This window comes from Hippichthys cyanospilos, chromosome 9 (genome assembly GCF_059441005.1).
Source record: "Hippichthys cyanospilos isolate Australia breed blue-spotted pipefish chromosome 9, RoL_Hcya_1.0, whole genome shotgun sequence".
Lineage (NCBI taxonomy): Eukaryota > Metazoa > Chordata > Actinopteri > Syngnathiformes > Syngnathidae > Hippichthys > Hippichthys cyanospilos.
In genome coordinates, this window is record NC_142377.1 from 18,892,704 (window position 1) to 18,911,801 (window position 19,098).

The 19,098-nt window shown below is 40.3% G+C and overlaps 2 protein-coding genes across 7 annotated transcripts in view; one reads left to right on the forward strand and one right to left on the reverse strand.

Annotated features, from left to right (window-relative positions):
- atg7 (ATG7 autophagy related 7 homolog (S. cerevisiae)) overlaps nucleotides 1-15,469 on the forward strand; it is a 45,753-nt gene extending 30,284 nt beyond the window's left edge. For both annotated transcript variants that reach the window (XM_088422934.1, XM_088422935.1), the window contains exon 19: nucleotides 14,991-15,469. In XM_088422934.1, the coding sequence (XP_088279060.1) occupies nucleotides 14,991-15,023 (33 nt within the window). In that variant the 3' untranslated portion in view covers nucleotides 15,024-15,469. The remainder of the gene's footprint in view (nucleotides 1-14,990) is intronic.
- A 48-nt stretch (nucleotides 15,470-15,517) lies between these two features.
- Nucleotides 15,518-19,098, reverse strand: part of vgll4b (vestigial-like family member 4b) — a 29,343-nt gene continuing 25,762 nt past the window's right edge. For all 5 annotated transcript variants that reach the window (XM_088422940.1, XM_088422937.1, XM_088422938.1 and 2 more), the window contains one exon: nucleotides 15,518-18,966. In XM_088422940.1, coding sequence (XP_088279066.1) covers nucleotides 18,689-18,966 — 278 coding nt within the window. In that variant the 3' untranslated portion in view covers nucleotides 15,518-18,688. The remainder of the gene's footprint in view (nucleotides 18,967-19,098) is intronic.

Sequence of the window (19,098 nt, forward strand, 5' to 3'; positions counted from 1 at the left end):
AGAAACCACACGTTGCTGTGTTAGTGGAGATCTTTACTCTTCGCATGCCATCACAAAACTGATACAGCAAAGTCCAAAACAGCAAAGACAAAGCCAACAGGTTCAAAGCATCAAAGGATCATAGTAACGCGCCTAATGGGTGAGAGACATGGTCCTAGTGTCCGCCACTTAAAACAAATGTATACATAAATGGCACACAGGACAGAACTACAGGAACACAGACAGACAACCCTACTTATCATATGAAGTGCTTACACATTGCCCTGAGGTAACCTAGAGACTCATTTCACTGGTCACACACAATGGCCAATTTGTGAACTGATTATAATTTGAACAAGAATTGCAGGATTGCATGTAGCCTCCAACGACACCTTGCATTCCTGATCGTTAGCAGCTGTTCCAAATTCACAGACAGACAACCCTACTTATCCTATGAAGTGCTTACACATTGCCCTGAGGTAACATAGTGACTCATTTCACTGGTCACACAATGGCCAATTTGTGAACTGATTATAATTTGAACAAGAATTGCAGGATTGCATGTAGCCTCCAACGACACCTTGCATTCCTGATCGTTAGCAGCAGAAAAAAAAAAACAGGAGTGTTGAAGGTAGTTAAGAAACCACACGTTGCTGAGCTAGTTGAGATCTTTACTCTTCGCATGCCATCACAAAACTGATACAACAAAGTCCAAAACAGCAAAGACAAAGCCAACAGGTTCAAAGCATCAAAGGATCATAGCAACATGCTTACTGTGTGAGAGACATGGTCCTAGTGTCCGCCACATTAAAAATCATTAAAAGTAAATGAAAAAGATCAGATATGGCACTATATTTTTGTAAATTAGATTCTCTTTCATAATATATGTAATGCAATGTCACGCTAAGGGATAAATAGTTGTGTGTTTAAAGTTAGATTGGGAAAATTTTAGTTGAAGTTCCCCTCAAAACAGGGGTGTTTTGGCTACCACATTCACCCAATGTTGTAATGTTGCAACACTCACAAAGCAAGCTTTAAATAAACTGCAAGGCACATTTTCCATAATAGCTACATATGTACATGTTCTAGACACTGTAATAAACACAAAAAAATATTTAAAGCATTTTACTTACTTCTATGGGATAAATCCTGTCAAGGCAATTGTAGGGATGAGTCTCGATCGGAAATCTGGAGGTTGTGTGACTTCTTGACCTCGGGGCACGCCTTATATACAAAAGTGTGACCCAATAGCATTGTGGGATCGAACAATAGGACCCAATGAGCATGTTAATGTAGTTGAACCCAAACATATAAATATATATATATATATATAAGTAGGTTTTTTGTGGACAACAAAAATTGTTGTAATTCTGCAACTGTGGGTGTGTAAGGTAGCTCCCACCCTGAAGAGTGTGGGCACCCGTGGTCTGCATTTTTTTCTAACTAGAAAGTGAGGCGTTAAGTAACATGTGTCAGGGCTTAGGTAAGCAACATTGATGTCATCATTCCTCAGAGTCGCCGCTGGTCTATTATTCAGTCCCTGTCGAAGTATGCAATTCCGAAAATCTGGGCCTCGACAAGCTATTTGCATTTGAAGGCTGCGTAACCATTATGTTTAATATTGCCGTTGTTCAATTAAAGGGATGTACATTTTTCAAAAATCCATCTTTTGAACATCTTTTGGACAAGTTTATCACAGAGCCACTAAATAATCTCCACAACACATGACATCTGACGGTTTGATATGAAGTGGTCATTTTGAAGAACATGCGTTATTTGATGCCTTCCATCATAGACAACCTCATCCTCTAGAATTTGTGACCAAATTGAAACAAGTAGTTAAGAATGAAGCAAAGTTGTGAAATAAAATCACTTTTGCCGTTAAAAAATTACAGGGTGACATGGCCTTCAAAAAAGCTCATCACAAAATCTGATTTTTTTTCAAGTAAATACTTTTGCTTCCTGTGATTTGCTGAATTTTCCAAATAATTTGGAAACATCATAAATGAGCTGTCAAATTTCGGGGCTTGAATGAAGTTGTACAAGTTAGGCAAGCGACCTTTGCAAATATTTCTGGCTTGAAAGCACATACCTTGGTCAAGAACTTTTATGACACCTCAATTTAAATGACTGTTTTTGCAAGGCCTGAACAGACAGCATTTTTATGTTAGTGTAAGCTGTTCACATCAACTGTGAAAATTTAGAACTATGCAAGTTATGACTAAAAAACTAACCTGTTACATTCATTTGAACAAACCACATAATATACAAAACCTAGTGTGAAATGGTGAGGGTTCACTTAATGTGGATTTGCCTGTTTTTCATTGGAAAGCGACGTGATTACCAGCAGGCTCTTAGATGAAGGCCTTTTTTTAAGCTAAATTTACTACTGTTCTGTATATTAATAATAAATTCACCCGAGGGGTTGGTGTCATGAAAGGGTACGAGCGAGGGCAGAGGGGACGCATTGGCACCCACGGCAGCTGTTCCTCTCCAAAATGGGCTCATACAGAATTACCGATCATCAATCATAAGTGAGTTATTTTCATAAATAGGACCCTTAAAGCCATCTTTCCCCCCCTCCACACGCACAAGGAAACTATGCATCCTATACATGGTTCCTGCTTGCTGGCGCCAGGAAGCCCAGCGAGATGTCTTCTTCTGTACTGGCAGCTGGCTGAAGTCACGTACAGACAGTCAGAGATACAGTTGGACCACTGGGCGCAATTCCCATCCTTGTTTAGCACCTACACGTCCTTGTCGTTGCTGGCTTATCACTCCTATTCCAAAAATGCATTTTTAGCGCGTTATTAACTTCTAAACATCCATACATTTTTGGAAGCGCTTGTATTTTAGGTTTTGCCAAGGATGTTTTTACTACCGATTTTTTTTTAAGCAGATTTGTGTGTGCTAAGCCACCAGGAGGTTAAATGTATCCCCCATATTTACCGGTTGCTTCACACTCTGCTTGCATTTATTTTCCTCAGCTACTGTTACATATGAACAACACTTTATCAACCCTTGAATATTTAGACATAATGCCCCCTCGCCTACTCACAGTAGAATTGAGTGGTATAATAATACTGTACATATGACAATAAAACTCTTGAATCTTGAGTTCTTCAAAATATGATAAAACACATGTGGACAGTGGTCAGATGGTCAACAAATCGATGCACTCATAGGCCTTTGAAAAATGAAATAGACCGCTTGGCCAATGATGTTGAAATCAATCGTGGTCAACAACAACTTAAGTGAAACCTCACGAGCTGAATGTTATCAGCGTGTGAAGAACAAGCTGCATCCTGTTCCTAGTGTTGTTTTAAGGGATTTTAGTGTGCTATGTGTATAAAGTGAGAGCAAAGAAGAAAAAAAATTGTTGTTTTGGATTACGTTCAAATATGATTATGATAGAGCAAGTGGTTTGGAATAGGCTTCAGGATAAGAACTTAGAACTGATGAGAAAACATTGGTCGTGATCAGTACTGAATGCCTGATTCTTTCTCTCAGGTAATCTGCTCTTGGAGATCTGACATACACACACACACACACACACACATATACTCACTGGCCACAATGCCAACTCTTAATCTCTTTCCCCGGGCACTGTTCTATCCAGCACATGGAAGACAGTGATAGCATCGAGCCCTTTGAAATCGACAATGAAGAACACACATGCATACACAAACACATAAACAAGCATGTTTCGCAAACCTAAACAAAGAGAGACAAGGAAATAAACATATTTGGCATAATTTCCTTTTATCTGAAAAGCGACCGTCCCGTTATTCAAATTATGCCATGAGATTTGGAGTCATTTCAAACAATATTTCAATTCTTAATAGTTCTTAAGTAAGAAATAAGCTACCATGTGTGCTTATCATTCATTGACCAGTCAAAAATAGGAGATACATTTCAAATGATGACATTCGGACAATTAAAGCAGAAAAGTAAGCGGTAGTTTTTGGAGGGTAGGATGATATGCCAAGTCAAAAAAGCTGACTTCAAAATCTTTGTAGACATAGCCATCATTTGATCCATCATCAGCATTCGTCATCATATGAATGCTGAGTGAGGGCAGTTTGATAAATATTCATTAAAAAAAGAGTCAACTCCTCATTAAAGTTTACTGTCACGCTAAACGTGAGAATTACATGTTGTATTTTTTAAAACAATCTAATATATTATCTGCTTTCAAACCTATTAGTTCATGCTAGGACATAAAGGAAAATGTCACTGAAGAGTTAAGGCATTGGCATTTATGTGGAGATTTTATCACAATATTTACATGATGCTTTATACTGTTAACAGTGATTTTATCCACGACTTTCAAACCAGACCAGTGGCCGCATCCCACTAGTAAGATTGATTAAGTAGAAAACAACAGTTGAATAATTAGTTTGGTAAACTGCAAAATCGTCATGCACGTTTGCAGTTGTAAATAAATTTGGCCTTCTCGTCTTTGTTTTTAACGACTTCTGACTGCTTCGGATGCAGCGCCGCCCTGTCTACGTAATACCGCAATTGCAGTTAAAAAAATGACAGTAATAACAGTTTTCATGATGTCAGGGATTCTAATGTCATGGATGGCCCGGAATTAGACGTTGGCAGCTGCCTTCTAAATTCACATGTAAAAAAAAAAAAAAAACCCTTGCTTTTTTTTTTTTGCTTCGGCAGTTGACGGTTGAACTCCAAATTGCTTCACCGTTTTGATCTTTTCATTTCCATTATTCACAGATGTTTTTTCTCAGTGAATGTCCCTCACGCTGTGACCATTTCTGTTTCTCCCCCATTCCATTTCTGTAGTATGTGTAATGTTTTTTTGAGCCATCGTTACGTGCTCATATACAGTACTGTATATCTACCACTGTTGTTTTGTTAGCAAACTTGTGATTATAGCTAGTATTTGAAGTACTTTGCTTCATCTCGGAATCATCATGTACTGAATGATTGTTGAGGTGGCACTGAACCATTACTTCAAGTACAGTATGTGTGTTTCGCCAAATAATGTCCGATTGGCCCTAAAACGGTAACACAAAGAACCTTGGTAGTGGAAGACTGACTTGGCTTGTTTGCTCTTCATCCTCCATGGTTTGGAACACTGTGGGTGCGTCAAGTCTTATAAGCTTCATGAAAGCTTCAGTTGTCTTGAAGGCCTCAAGCCTTTCACAACAACACGATGATGGAAAAGGCTCTCGGGATTTCATAATTTGGGGTTTTGTCCGATGTGCGCCTGTGTGCGCGTGTGTTTTTTTTTTTTTTTTTATTGTGGGGGTGTCCTTCTAGCCATTGCTCATCTGACCACACATCATTTGGCTTTGAGTCATGTCTCTAATTAAACATAGGGCAGGTCTCAACTGGCAACACTTGCACACACGCCATCTCTCAAGTGGTTATTGTCGTGCGGCTTGCTTCACATATACTAATATTGCCCAACCGCAGCAGAACAGGAATATTCATCTGGCCTTTAACAAAGCTATCAAGAATGACGTGAACAGATCTCGACCAAGGTTAACCGATCTCAAACTGTCAATCTTCACTGTAACATATTACACATGAATAGCGGCCTTCTGTAAGGCTTGGTTAAATGGGGTTTGCTTAAATATCTTTCGCCACTTACAGTATTCATTCAGAAATATGGTTAATCAACAACTTTTAATCATTTGTTACAGTGTTTATACAGGTTACAGCTTGGTCTAAAAATGAAAAAAAAAAAAAAAAAACAAGCGCATCAAAGTGCCTTAAGCGTAAAGAAAAAAAAAGTACTACTGTTGGTATGCCTTTGCAATAATTGAATTAGAAAATGAAATATATAATATCTCCTGTTTTGGGGGGGTCTTTTGCTATTTCTGCCATTGCAATAGTGCATACATCTTCAAGCTACGTCTGTGTAGAGCTTTGTGGTGGATTTTTGGTCTGCTTATTTTCAAAGTCAGCTTACCCGACTTGGTCTACCCCCTCCATGTAAATGACACCCAATTAAATAAAATATATAAAAGCAAAATGTTTCTCCAAATGTTGTAGAGGGTTTAAAGATGATTTTAGATTGTCTTGAAATGAAGTATCAGAGATTGTAAATCTAAGCATTGCTAAATGATACAGGACTTAAAAAATAATTTGTCCCAAAAAAGCACTGTCAACAAAATTGTTCATCTCCTTAAAGTCTGAAGTTAATGTTTTGTGCAACCCTACTCACTGATCAAGAAAATCCTTGAGCCAAATATTTAGTTAGTAACTAGGTTGTGAAAATTGTGACGTTAGTGAATGTGACTCAGAAAATGTGTTGATAACCTTCAAGTGTACAGGAAGTGTGTCAGAGGAGTTACCGGAGGAGTGGGGGGCCACAAAGAGGAGCAGGAAAAGGGGCATGGGAACCAGGCAGATTACAAGGTGTGGCAATAAAGAAAAAAAGACTGTGGCGACTACACTCTTGACTCAATGCCAAATGTTGATGTCACAGTGTTGTACATCTTTCAGCTACTCTGCTATGTTGTTGACTTTGACGCATTGTATACCCAATGGGCCAACCCCGTCCTACTCTAAATCCTGGAAAAGAGGCCCTGAATTAGAAGTCAACAATATAGTGGAATGACGTTCCAAATCCGTAACATGGGGCATTAGTCAATGGTCAATGTCACAGTCTTGGCTTTCTGTCATACTTTGTATGGTAAGAAAAATCAACATTCAAGTCTGGTCGTCTCATAACAAGGCCATCATGTGACCCCTGGGGAGAGTAAAACATTTCAGGGAAAGTGCTGTGGAGGGGGGGAAAAAAAAGATGGTCCAGGGGGGAGGGAGAGTTGTCTGTCGGGGTCCCAGGAGAAACAACAGAACTCAGCTGTTTCTCCACAGGCCACCACACCCGGCGGAGAGCCACTCGGTTTGTTGTTATAGCTGGTCTTTATAACTCTTGAGAAAGCAGCCAAGGTGGACAGTCGGGGAACGACTCAAAGAGCAAATGTGCGGAAATGAGATGAACACTTTTTGTCTTTTGCTCTGCGATGATGAGGTTCAGCACGGAGCTTTGGGCTGTCAGCGCAGGTGCTTTGTTGGATTAACCCCAGTTTATGAAAACATGGGCGGGGGAAGGGAGGGAGGGAGGAAAAGGGGGGTTGTTGATGGGGCTACGTGACTTTGCTGGGACTGGCTTACCAGCTCTGTTCCCAGCAAAAAAAAAACACTATCACGTCACCGCTTTCCTACTTGTCACAATCTAGCACATCAGTCAGACTTTACCATTCACCTTTAACATCCCATAATATGCAAGCATATGAATCCCCAGCTAAAAGTAACGCTATCCAAAACCATGACACGTTTTCTCTGGTCAATGTGTTGAGAACACAGTAAAATAATCCCTACGAAATGAAGAGAAAGTTGCAAAGAAGAGGCCTGAACTAATTGGCAGCTAAGATGCATGTACTGTAGACAACCAGCCATTCACATTAGCACAACTGCATCCGCGGATTTCTATACCGTAGCCCAACATTATTTGACATAGCGTAGCACTGCCATGGAAAGTCAATCTCAGAACATTCAGAAAGAGATCTCTTAGATGTATGTTTATCTCCAGCTAATTAGTCTGCTGAAGTACAATGTGTCTTCCGCTACATCTAAGCAGACCTCTGCTATGGACCAATGTTTTTGTCCTCAGTATAACAAGCGTTCAATGAGAGCGCTACTTGGAATTGAAAATAAATAGTGCGTTCTTATTTAAAATACCCAGACACAGATTCAGAAATGTATTCCAATCCCCACTTAAAAGTAGTCGCTTTCATTTCCTGGCTGAATGAAGGCAGCATGACAATCCACGTGGACCTTTGCTATAGCCCAGCATGATTCAGCTCGGTGTGATTCCAATATGAAAAAACAGATCTATCCATTCACAGACGTATTAATTCTAGCCAAAATTCCAGAGGAATCCTGGCAGGACACATTACAGTCATACGTTTCTAGTGTAGTGACTATATTACGTGATGCATCAAAACTACCTAGGTTTAACCTAGGTCATGATATTCTTTGGACTTGCCTCTTCCCCCCGTCCACACCCATCTCTTCCTCTTCCCGTCCCTGTGATGAGGTCGTGCACTCCCTTCTGTGTTCACCCGTGACAGCTCTAATGAGGCTGGGAACAATGAAAACATAGCACAGACCGCAGACAATCGATGGCGGAAATGGACGAGCGCTCTTGTCGGGGAGGGACGCTTGTGTGCTTGGTTGTCCGTGAGTCAGTCCGGACAAATAGAGCAAAAAAAAATGTATTTACCAAAGTACACTGATATAACCTTCCTGAAGTTTGTTGTTGTTTGATGTATTGTTAGCTGCTATTTTTGTAGATGATGCTCTGTGGTGGATGTTGGTTTTCTAGTGAGTTCTGTTGACTGAAACAAGTCATGCTTGTAACCTTTGACACGAAGAGGAAAACTGACCCAATCACACGTTGCTGCTAGAAGCACCTGCAACACAAGGCTCCATTGTGCCACACTCAAAAGCCTGAAACCTGTGGGTCATGCACATCATAGGGCAACCCACCTTTGACCGTCTCACCCCATTTTTAAACCGTCTCGAACTGCACTGCGGATTCCGGCCATACTTTGCAGGAATGTTTCAACGCCTCTAGATATGCAAGTGTCGTAGCTAAAAAGAAAATGACACGTTTTTTAAATCACAATAACTCCCCAACCGTTTGTGCTTGCAACGTAATTCCAAAACCGATTCTGAAAGCAGACAAGCGGCGCTTTGTGTGTTGGGAAGTGTTGGTGTAAAGAGCGCAGAGTCGGTTTACCATTGCTCCAGTTAGAAAAAAATGCCTGGCCATGGACACATGTTTCAGCCTCTAGCATACACACTAATAGGTTTAGGAAAACGCAACCGTTTCAACAGTCGCAGAATAGTTTAAATTCCTTGTTTACAGTCTACGTTTTTGTTCATGTGTATGTATACTTGTTTAAAAAAAAATCTGGTGAGAATTCAAATCAGATATCTATTTTGGGGTTTTATACACTTTTGATGATTTATAACCTATAATACTGACTAATACTTAGCAGATTTTGAAACTTCCTTTCTTCTTGAAAAAAAAGGGGCATGAAAATGGCACAAGTGTCATTTTTTGATGCATTTATTGAGACAAAAGACAAAACAACCAGGCATACTGTTCTAATATCTAAATAATTTAACCCTTTATCGGGTCCATAACAAAGCGTCCATAACAGCCATTGCTTAAATTCTAACCTACCCCTAAATTTCTTGAAAATCCTGAAAATTCCTGCCTGTTTAGGACTTAAGAATTGAAAAACATGTGCCACATAAAGGCATTTTTGGCCTGTTTAGACTATTGGCCGAAAACCGCCGCTGTGCCCTGAAAAGGGTTAAAGGGTTAAGAGGGATTAAGGATGTGGTGTGTTGTATCAGGCCATGTGAGGCCATTATCAACCGAATTTTTGGTAGGCTTACGCTGTTAGGTTTTTGAAGCCAACCACCAACCAACACCTTAAAAATAAATGCCAATCACTGATCCAATCAGATATACTAATATATCGATTTGAACAACTTTTTTTATTGTCTGTACAGTCAAATCGGTCTTTGTGAGGGATTGGGACCAGCCCGGACCACAAATAATCCAGGTTTTCGCGTATTATTGATACCCAGAAAAACACATTGGAGAAAACATAACATTTATACCAAAAAATTCTCCCTAAAATGTGGACAAACATTCATTTCATGAAAATAGACAGTAAAAAAAAAATTTCTAGCTACTTTACCATAATTATTTTTCAATTCCAAAATTAGAATGTTCTGGCACCATAAAATCCTCTCCAGAGAGAGTCATCAAACACAAAAAGCTTATCGAACCCTAAAAATAGTCGTCCATTGTTGCCGTTTCCATATTTCCCTACCGCTAATTGAAGCTTTGACGTCGGTCGGCCCCTTCTGCGCGGTCCACGTTATTCTCTCCAAAACCCACGCGCATTGTCCTCATTTTTTCCCTTCTCTCCAACATTTCAAACGTGTCAATTAAACGCTGCTGTCATCTCCGTTTCTTTTGCGTCACCAACATATTTTTAAAAAAAAAAGAAAACTTCTCCTCCTTCCTCTTTCTTTCTTAGTAGGCAGCACAAACCACATCAGTGTGTGTGGCCCACTAATTGCATATTACACAGAGCCAGCTTCCATGATGAAAGCTCTACTTTGTGCTTTGGTGTCACTTTTAATATGTAAAGCAGATGTGTGTTTAATGGCCGAGTCCATCAGTGGTTTTGAAGGAGAGTCGCGCACCCGCCGGGGGCCCACCAGCATGTACGCTAAGTCCACTTATTGTAAACCTCACTGGTCGTTTTTTTTTTTTTTTTTTTGCGCCCAAGTAGGGGAAGTCTTGTGGTACCTGATGGTTACTGTCGTTTGGACGTTGCTGGTTTTCGAGATTTTTATTTTTTTTTTTCACAACAATCAACGGCGGCAAGTGGTAACAGCTTCCAGCTAAACAGCTCAAGCGGCTGATGCCATCTCAGGATTAGGAGCGCTGAGATATCAGCAGCATCCCAGCTGATGGCAAACACAAACGCATTACATGCAGCTTTAGCGCAGAGGCGTCTTCAATTTACACCAGGAAGGAGCGATAAGCCGTATTCGCATTTAGAGATGGGCGCTCGATGGCGGCGCTGCCAACCGCTTTTAAGTGAGGGCCACCGTGTTTGTACATATATTTGTGTGAGTCGACGTGAAAGTGAATACGTTTGCTTGGAACATAAACTGTGAGTGAGCTGCAGATATTTTTTGTCTTTGGCCCATTGGAAATCAACACACACAAAAATGAACTATGACATCGGAAAACTTGTGAGCGTGTGTATTTGTATTGTGGCTAGCAAGTGGCAACGTCAATGTCAAAATGCTAAGTGTATTTGGAATTTCAACCGCTTCCACCTGAGCCAAATGCAAAAAAAAAAAAAAAAATATTCAGAAGAAATTTAGACTTCATTTTTATTATTTTTGTTATTGCTCATTGAAAATTTGAGGAGAAAACACCTTCGAATTCCAGCAGACCCGTCGAACTATTTTCCGATGAACTCTTCTCTTTTGTCTTTTACTTAGGGATCCCCCTTCTCCAATTGGCTGAAAATTTCGCAAATTCCAAGATGTAACGTGTCAAAATGAGTCTCATATTTCAAACGCCAACACTCGGACAAAAGACTCGACTTAATTACCACGGATGGAAGGCAAAGCATTGCAGGCAATTGCTTTTGTTTTGTTTTCCTTTTTCGGCGTTTCAGTGCACATTCCTTGTTTGTTTTTATTTCTGAGAAAATGACACAAAGATGGCGGGCGGCCACTTGTTGCTATTGTAAGTCAAAGGGCCAAAATTGAGTCGTACAGTATTAAAGTTCACTGTACTCAATATACAAGTTAACATTGTATACTTGTCTCCATGAAGCTAACTTAGCATAGTTAGTTCAATAAGCTAGTTCTCTATTAAGCTTGTTCATAAACCAGTTGGATTAACTAGTTAGCTAATGTAGCTAGTTAGTTCCCTACCTTGCTAAATAGCTAGCTAGCTCGTTAGTGCACGCAAACAGAATAGTAGGTAGTTTGTAAAAAATGAATTAACCAACAGTTTGTTATTTAGTCAAGCCAGCGTATTATATAAAATGATGTATTTTAAAAAAAAAAAAATGAGTAATGATAGATTGATGAGCAAAGCAGCGCTGTTGGCCCAAAATATGAGATTTTAGCCTTTTTTTCTTTCTATTCAAGTCCTGCTTAAATTTCTCTTTTCTACTATGGTTTTCCTGAGCAAGTATCGCAAACCGTGCAGCAAACAAGGCAGAACGTGCTAAAGCATGTCACGAAATCCTGAGATGTGGAGTAACTATCAACCACCTGAATTCAAGACTTAACGTGACAAAATGTTTTTTTTTTTCCTCCGCTATTTTTTTCTTATTTAGTTGGCAGTAAATTTAAATGGTAAAACCTGCCTACTAAACAATGCTATGGCAATATTTAACAATGCTATCAGTTTGTATGAGTCATTTTACCCTTTTTTCTCTTAACCTTTTCCGTCTCACTCAACTTGTTGGCTTTATTTTAGTGCGCCTATTCACGTTACATAAGGCAACCCCCCTTAGCCCACTTCCCCTCCTGGCTTTTTATTTTGTTCAAATCACACACACACATGAACAAGCGCAGCATGGCGGGCGTCCAGAGAGGCTCGCCGCTTTTCAAAGAGCGCTTTGCTCGCCGTCCCTTTGATGCCGGCTAGCCAGCACAAATGCTGTCCTTTGATATGAATTTGTCCTCATTCTCCACACTGCGAGGGAACCTCGGCAGCCTGGAGCCAACCGAGCGCACCGAAACCACGTCTCAATGACGCCCCGCCACCGAGGGGCTCCTGCGATGGCTGCCTCCAAGGGTCACTTAGCGAGCGACCTTACAATCTGTAAAAAAAAAAAAAAACACCCATAATCACGCTTTGTTTATTTAACCCTTGTGGCATTATGTTACAAAATATGGAGATTCCTTTGATTTTTTTATTTGATATCATAAAAGAAACAGAGGGAAAAAACAAGTTGAAATTTCCAGCAGATGATTAAAACATTAAATTTCAAAATGCAACGATTCTGACATTTCTATGTAATTACAGCTGGACATGTGAGATTTTGTGTACAAAAATAGTCATTGTCCAAATTTTGGACCATATAAAAGCATTATAATTAAAATTTTTAAGATGCATTTTAATCGGATTCATTACATAGATTTTCCTGCCATTTTTGTGTCATTCCGTTGAGCGGCGGTCAAACTATGACAGCGACCGGAAAATTCTTTGTTCGCTTGTGTTTCACCTCAAGACATTAGGTGGCAGTAGAGAGCAGTTAGTGGCAATGTCTTAAAGTGTCATCACTACAAACACAGACTGTACCATTTAAAAAAAAAAAAACTGTGGGTGTTAATAAATTTAACCTACACGTGTATGGATAAAACTGATGCTAGTGAACAATTTTAGTGAAAATATAGCATAAATAACTTAAAAGATTACGCCTTTAAAACCATTTTAAAAAGTGTGTCCACAAGGGTTAATCCAGTGCTTCTCAGTTATTTTCTTAACATTAACCAAAGAAAACATGTTTATGAAGCGGTTTTGATAATGCAAATGCATTTTATTTGCATGTCATTGCAAAGATACTCGGTGTAGTTCGAATATGATCCGGTGGAATGAAATGCAAGGAATGAGTGTGTGGCTCCGAAGCGGACTGGCATTTGCTACTTTCCGCCGAGCTCCGCGCGGCTCAGCTCGGAGCTTTGGAGCTGCGCTTTCCAAGGAATGCGGCGTGGATGTGTCAAAAGTGTGTGTGTGCGCGCGCATGTGAGCGTGTAACATTCCAGGCAGTGTTGGAGGTATGTGAATTACGTCTTACGGAGCGAGAATGTGAAGAATCCGCTGCCACGAGAAGACCACTTTTGTTTACTGACACGGTGCTGCCAAGGAGGTGGAGCGTGTGCGTGTGTGTGTGTGTGTGTGTGTGTGTGCGTTTGCTCACGTGTGTTTGTGTGTGTGCCACATGTTGCTGTCACTTCCTGATATTAAAGCCTTTAGTCATCAATGTCATTTTGTGGAGCCTTCTGAAGAGCAACAATCTATTCCTTAAGTTTATAGGTGTTTCAAAACATATTATTTTTCTAGACAGCCCACCCAAAGTTTTGCATGTTGTCAATGTAGAGGGCTGTGTGTTGAAAAAAAAAAAGTTTCTATTTGAAAGTGATAGTCAAAGGCTAACACACGTGTGTTCTAGTCAGCACTCTAGCATCCAAAAAAAGTCAACCAAAATTTCTTCCCAGCTACCTTGGCTATCTTGGGTCTCACACTCAAGATAGCTGAGGTACTGTGGCAAAAGTCAAATGCTATATATATATATATATATATATATATATATATATATATATATATATATATATATATATATATATATATACTTCAATGGGGTTTCATTGAAGATATTAACATTTTGCATAAAATTCATATACAATCGTACCTACAGTATATACACACACAATTATCTACATATCAAATGTGCATGTCACAATTTTTTAATACAAGATCTTATTGAGTTGATATATAATTTTAAAATTTGTAATACTTTGTTTTCTGTGGATTGTCCCCTGGTGGCGAAATGTTGGGAATGTTGACGCCTGCACACATTTTCAAAGTGCGGGATCCCAGTCTTGACCATGACTAAGACCAGAGATAAAATTGCACAACCGCACGAAGCTGGGATGAGTCAAACTGCGATGGGTAAACAACTTTGTGAGGAAAGATCAACAGTTAGAAATGTTTTTTTGAAAATGGAAGCGTTACATCACTAACGATCTTCTTCGGAGTGGGGCTCCATGCAAGATCTTACCTCGAGGCCTTCAAATGATCCCGAGAAAAGTGAGAAATGAGCCTTTAACTGCATGGCTGGAACAGGGTCAATTATTTGAAGATAGGTGGGACCACCGTCACAAAGATGACAATAACAACACTCTACATCATGGTGAGGTGAAGTCCTCCATTGCACGAAAGGTTCCCTCACTACTTGTACACAAAAATGATGGCCCATCTGAAATTTGCTAAGAACAAACCAGAGGAGGATTGGGAAAAATCCTTGAGGTCCGATGAGACCAAATTGGAACGATTTAAAGACATCTCGATGTGTTTGGAGGAAGAAGTTGCATTGCACCGTACCTACTGTGAAGCATGGGGGTGGAACCATCATGCTCTGGGGATGCTTTTTATGCAAAAGGGACAGGAGGACTGCTCCAGTTGGTTCCAGTCAGCATCTAAGGGGCTTATATCAACTCCATTTATTTAGTTAAGAGCAGTACAGGCAAATATCTGGAGATGCCATTTTGGCCAACGTTTTGGAACTTGACCAGATCAAAATGGCCGCTGCCTTGGCAGACACTTGCCGCTGTTTGCATCTCAGTGGGATAGGCCATTTCAATTTCTTTATTTGGATTTCTAACGTATGTCGCGTTTTCAACAGATTTGGGATATGAGCGACGACGAGAGCATCTGAGGAACCAAAAATCTTCGAGTGGAACATCGCATACATCATGTCTTGTTTGTCCCATAAATGATTTAAACCTTTACGGTAGGAAGACCAAAAACACTCTCAACTTCCAACGGTTTCCACTAACTTTATGTCCCCGTCTCAAAAAAACCTTTGAATGCATCGTTTCTGGTGTTTTGATTGTGAATCTCTGATATTTACACACTTGAATGTTCACTTCACTCGGTTATGAAAAGCAAATTGTAGTCAACAACTAAATGATGTGTTTCTCGGTCATGGTATTATTTTCACGCGCAATTTAAAAAAAATGGCTATTTCTGTACTCAATATGTATCATGTATTTTTTTTAAACTTTTGCATTGGATGTCATTTGATTGTGCTAATGTTACGGTGAATTATTGTGCTGTGGTCTTATTGGAGCAAAACTTAATAAAAAGTGTCTTTATTATGTCTGCATGAGCAATATCTTGGGGCAAAGTAGCACACAGTCAGTCAGGTGGTGATTTCAAAGCACTTTATTGTTCATCAAGGCTACTTTAGGTACAAAAAAAAGGTGGCCTGCCAAAACCTTTTCAGTAGGAGACACAGAGCCACAAACTGTTTATTTTTTTTTTATTAACATTGTTTTTTTTTTTTACAGTTGAGTGATTCTAGCACTAAGTACATGCTAATTGTAATGTAAAAAATAAACAAACAAACAGGGACCCCAGAATGTGATTGGTCACCGCATTGTTCATGTTGATTGGAGACACTTGCATTTGTTTGACAAATGTTGATTTTTTGGAAGACGTGGCTGAAGAAACGTTGTGTCAAAGTCACTGGAACTGAGCGTTTTATTTCGGTTTTTCTTTTTTTTTTATTAAATAATTGCTGGATGTAGCGATTGTCACTGACAACGTCCAGTGGCTTTTTTTTTTGTGTGTGTGTTCCTGCACTTGAACCTTTCAAGACAACAAAAAAGATCAACTTTTTCAACACGAAGGAAAAAAAAAAAAAGATTATAATACGAGGACAGGAAGAAGAAAACAATTAAATAACTACATATCATTAACAATTTATTGTTCCTTAAAAAATACCTATGATTTATTTTCTCTGTACATCCGTTACGCACAGCGTAATGATGGTCTTAGTTACCTATTTTATATATAATAAAAATGAAAAAAAAACAAAAGTCATTTTCCTACAGTGAGTGAGTCGTAGCAGACAGGCAGCCATCAAACTTGTCAGCAAGCGCTTGACGTTTTATTTTAGCGCGAGCAGAAGCTCAGCTCCTGCAAACACCGTTTTCCTGTTTTAGTTCGTCCCCCCATGTCACCCGCTAAGTAAGAACGGAATGTGTGGCCCACGCTTCATTTTGGGAGCTTGGAACTTCCTTGTTGTCATTTCGTCATTTGGAACCCGGCCCCTGGCTTGCGACATTTATTTCAAACGGCAAAATAGCCAAATTCACAAACGTAAACTTGATTTGAAACCCTGACTCCAAACCCTAATAAAACCATAGCCGCTGCTCAAAACGCTGTCTCCATACCCTAATTTGTCTTGAAACACTAGTTGATGTTTGAAGCCCTGATTTGAAACCCCAATTGTTGCTTGAACCCCGAAATTTTATCCTTTGAAAACACAGCCCTGATTTTCAAATCACTTGAGACAGTAATTGTTGCTTGAAACCCTAATGTTAAAAAATAACTATAACTAGCAACCTTAATAATTAAACCATGACAAAAAAAAGAAAACCTGTTTAGATTTGGTACGAGGTTTAAAATCCTAATTTAAAACCCGAATTGCAGTTAGAAATCCAATCCTGCTTGAATTCACGATTGTTGCTTGAAACCTTAATTTAGAACCCTAACCAAGGTTCAAAATCCTTCATATGAAGGCTCAACGCCATATGGTAAGCTTGAACTCCTGATTTGAAACAACAATCTTGACTTGAAACCATCATTTAACTCCTACCCATGAAAAACTACCCAAAGCTTTGAAACCCCCAAAACGCAAATTTTCGAGCTACCTTCGCCAAGCCCACATAATAAAATGAACTGTCCTGCTTGCCGGGAACTTTACGCGCCGTGCAACGAGAAACTAGCACGCTGCTCCAAAGATGGCTTAACGTTCAACGCTCGCTTATATATTTGTTTTGTTTTGTTAGCAAAATATTTAGCAGAGCCCTGTCTGCTAGCTCAAGATGTTTGCTAGCCACACAACTAAGAAAAAAAAAAAACACACACACACACACACACGCACCCACAAGACAAAGTAACATCAACGATACAACAACATCGAGTACAACTGAACCAGCAGTGAGTTTAAATTGTCTAACGCGTGTTACCAAATAACGTCCAAAGGGGGCAATTGGAAGTAGTTGAAATGCTTACTTATGGACACCGGCTATTCAAAACAAAAATACATGCATGGGTAAAAAGCCTTCGTTTACCCTTGGAACTTTACCGAGCTGAAGCCGAGCGCGGCGGCCGGCTTTTGACCTCGGCGTCTTTGTTACGGTTCATGTTTGTGTGCCATCGTTGCTTATGGGCTGGAAGAAACGTCGGACCCTTTCACACTGCTTTCTGCACCGGGCTCGGGGAAAAAAAAAAAAAAAGTTGAAACCCAAATCCAACAACACTAAACCTGGCATCAAATCCCCCCCCCAAAAAATCTTTTGACACCCTAACCACCGCCCTTTTAATTGGTAGCCATAATGTCAAACCTTAACTTTGAGCTGAAATCGTAGCCAAAGTCCACGATTTCATGTTGAAATCGTAATTTGAACACTTTAACTCAGATTTGAGTTTCTTGAAATCAAAATCCCCAACACTGACCCGGACCCATCCGATTTGACACCCTAACTTGATAGCCTAGTTCATAGTTCAAAAACTAATACAGAGCCCGTCCTTGGTAACCCCAGCTCAAAACAATGGCTTTATACCCTACAACATGCTTGAAGCCCTAAACTTCATTCAAAAGTAAGGCCCGACCAATGAATCCACTCGACAATTAATTGGCTGATCATTGCCTTTTGTATATGAACGCATTACCACATGATCCCATTAAATAATATATATATTTGAAAAAAGACCCCCAAAAAGTCAAACTTTTGTTTTATCTAAAGTTCTATTAAAGAAATACAAAAGAAAAAGCATCGCAGGTGAAATGTTCTAGCTGCTTCTATTTTGTCTTAATCAATCCGCCAAGTGATTGGTTATTGGTATTTTACCGCGCCAAATATTGGAATTGGCCTAAAACAAATCTGTACTGGTCAGGCCCTAATTGAAACCCTACCCTACAAAGAAAGTCTTCAGACCCTAATCCTGGCCCAAAGTGAGTGTCAGCAAAGCTTTGACGTGTAGTGTGAAAGGGGTTGGAAGTTTCTTTGGTGGCACCCCCCCCTTTTTGTTTTTGTTTCTCGCTTTTGTTTCTTTCAGATGCTGAATAGCAAAAGTTAAACAAACGGATTAAGAAAAAAAAACTGAAAAAAGATCTACAAGAAAAAGGGCTTCTTTATATACAAATAAGTACAGAAGGCTCGCGAGGACGCCGCATTCAAGTTCCTCATCGGTTCCTTATTGCTCCATTGATCCTCAGCGGGGTGATTTGCGTTAAGCAGACCAGCGGGTCGGGCGCTCCCTCAAGGAGGCCGGTGTCGGGGGGGGGGGGGGGGGGGGGCCCACTCCCCTTCAGGAGACCAGAGAAGGGGAGTGGTTGCGGTTGATCATGCGGCTGTCGGGCGAGGAGTTGGGGCTGCTGGTGGACGACGACGGCGCGCTCTTGTTCTTGATCTGGAGCCAGGTCTCGCCCAGCGCCTTGGCGAAGTGGTCGTCCACCGAGCCCGTGATGGACACGGAATTGGTGGCGGCGGCGGCGGCGGCGGCCGTCGGCGCTTCGGGCTCCTTGTAGTTTTTGCCCAGGCTGCGGCGGAAGTGCTCCTCGATGACGGGGTCGCACGCTGCGTTGGCTGCGAATAAAAAAAAAAAACAACGTGTATGCTATGCATATCAAATGCACGGGTACCTTGACGCTGAACAAGGAATCAAATTCGGGGGGGGCTTACTAACTGCATTCCCATCATTTCAACCTTGGGCTGAGC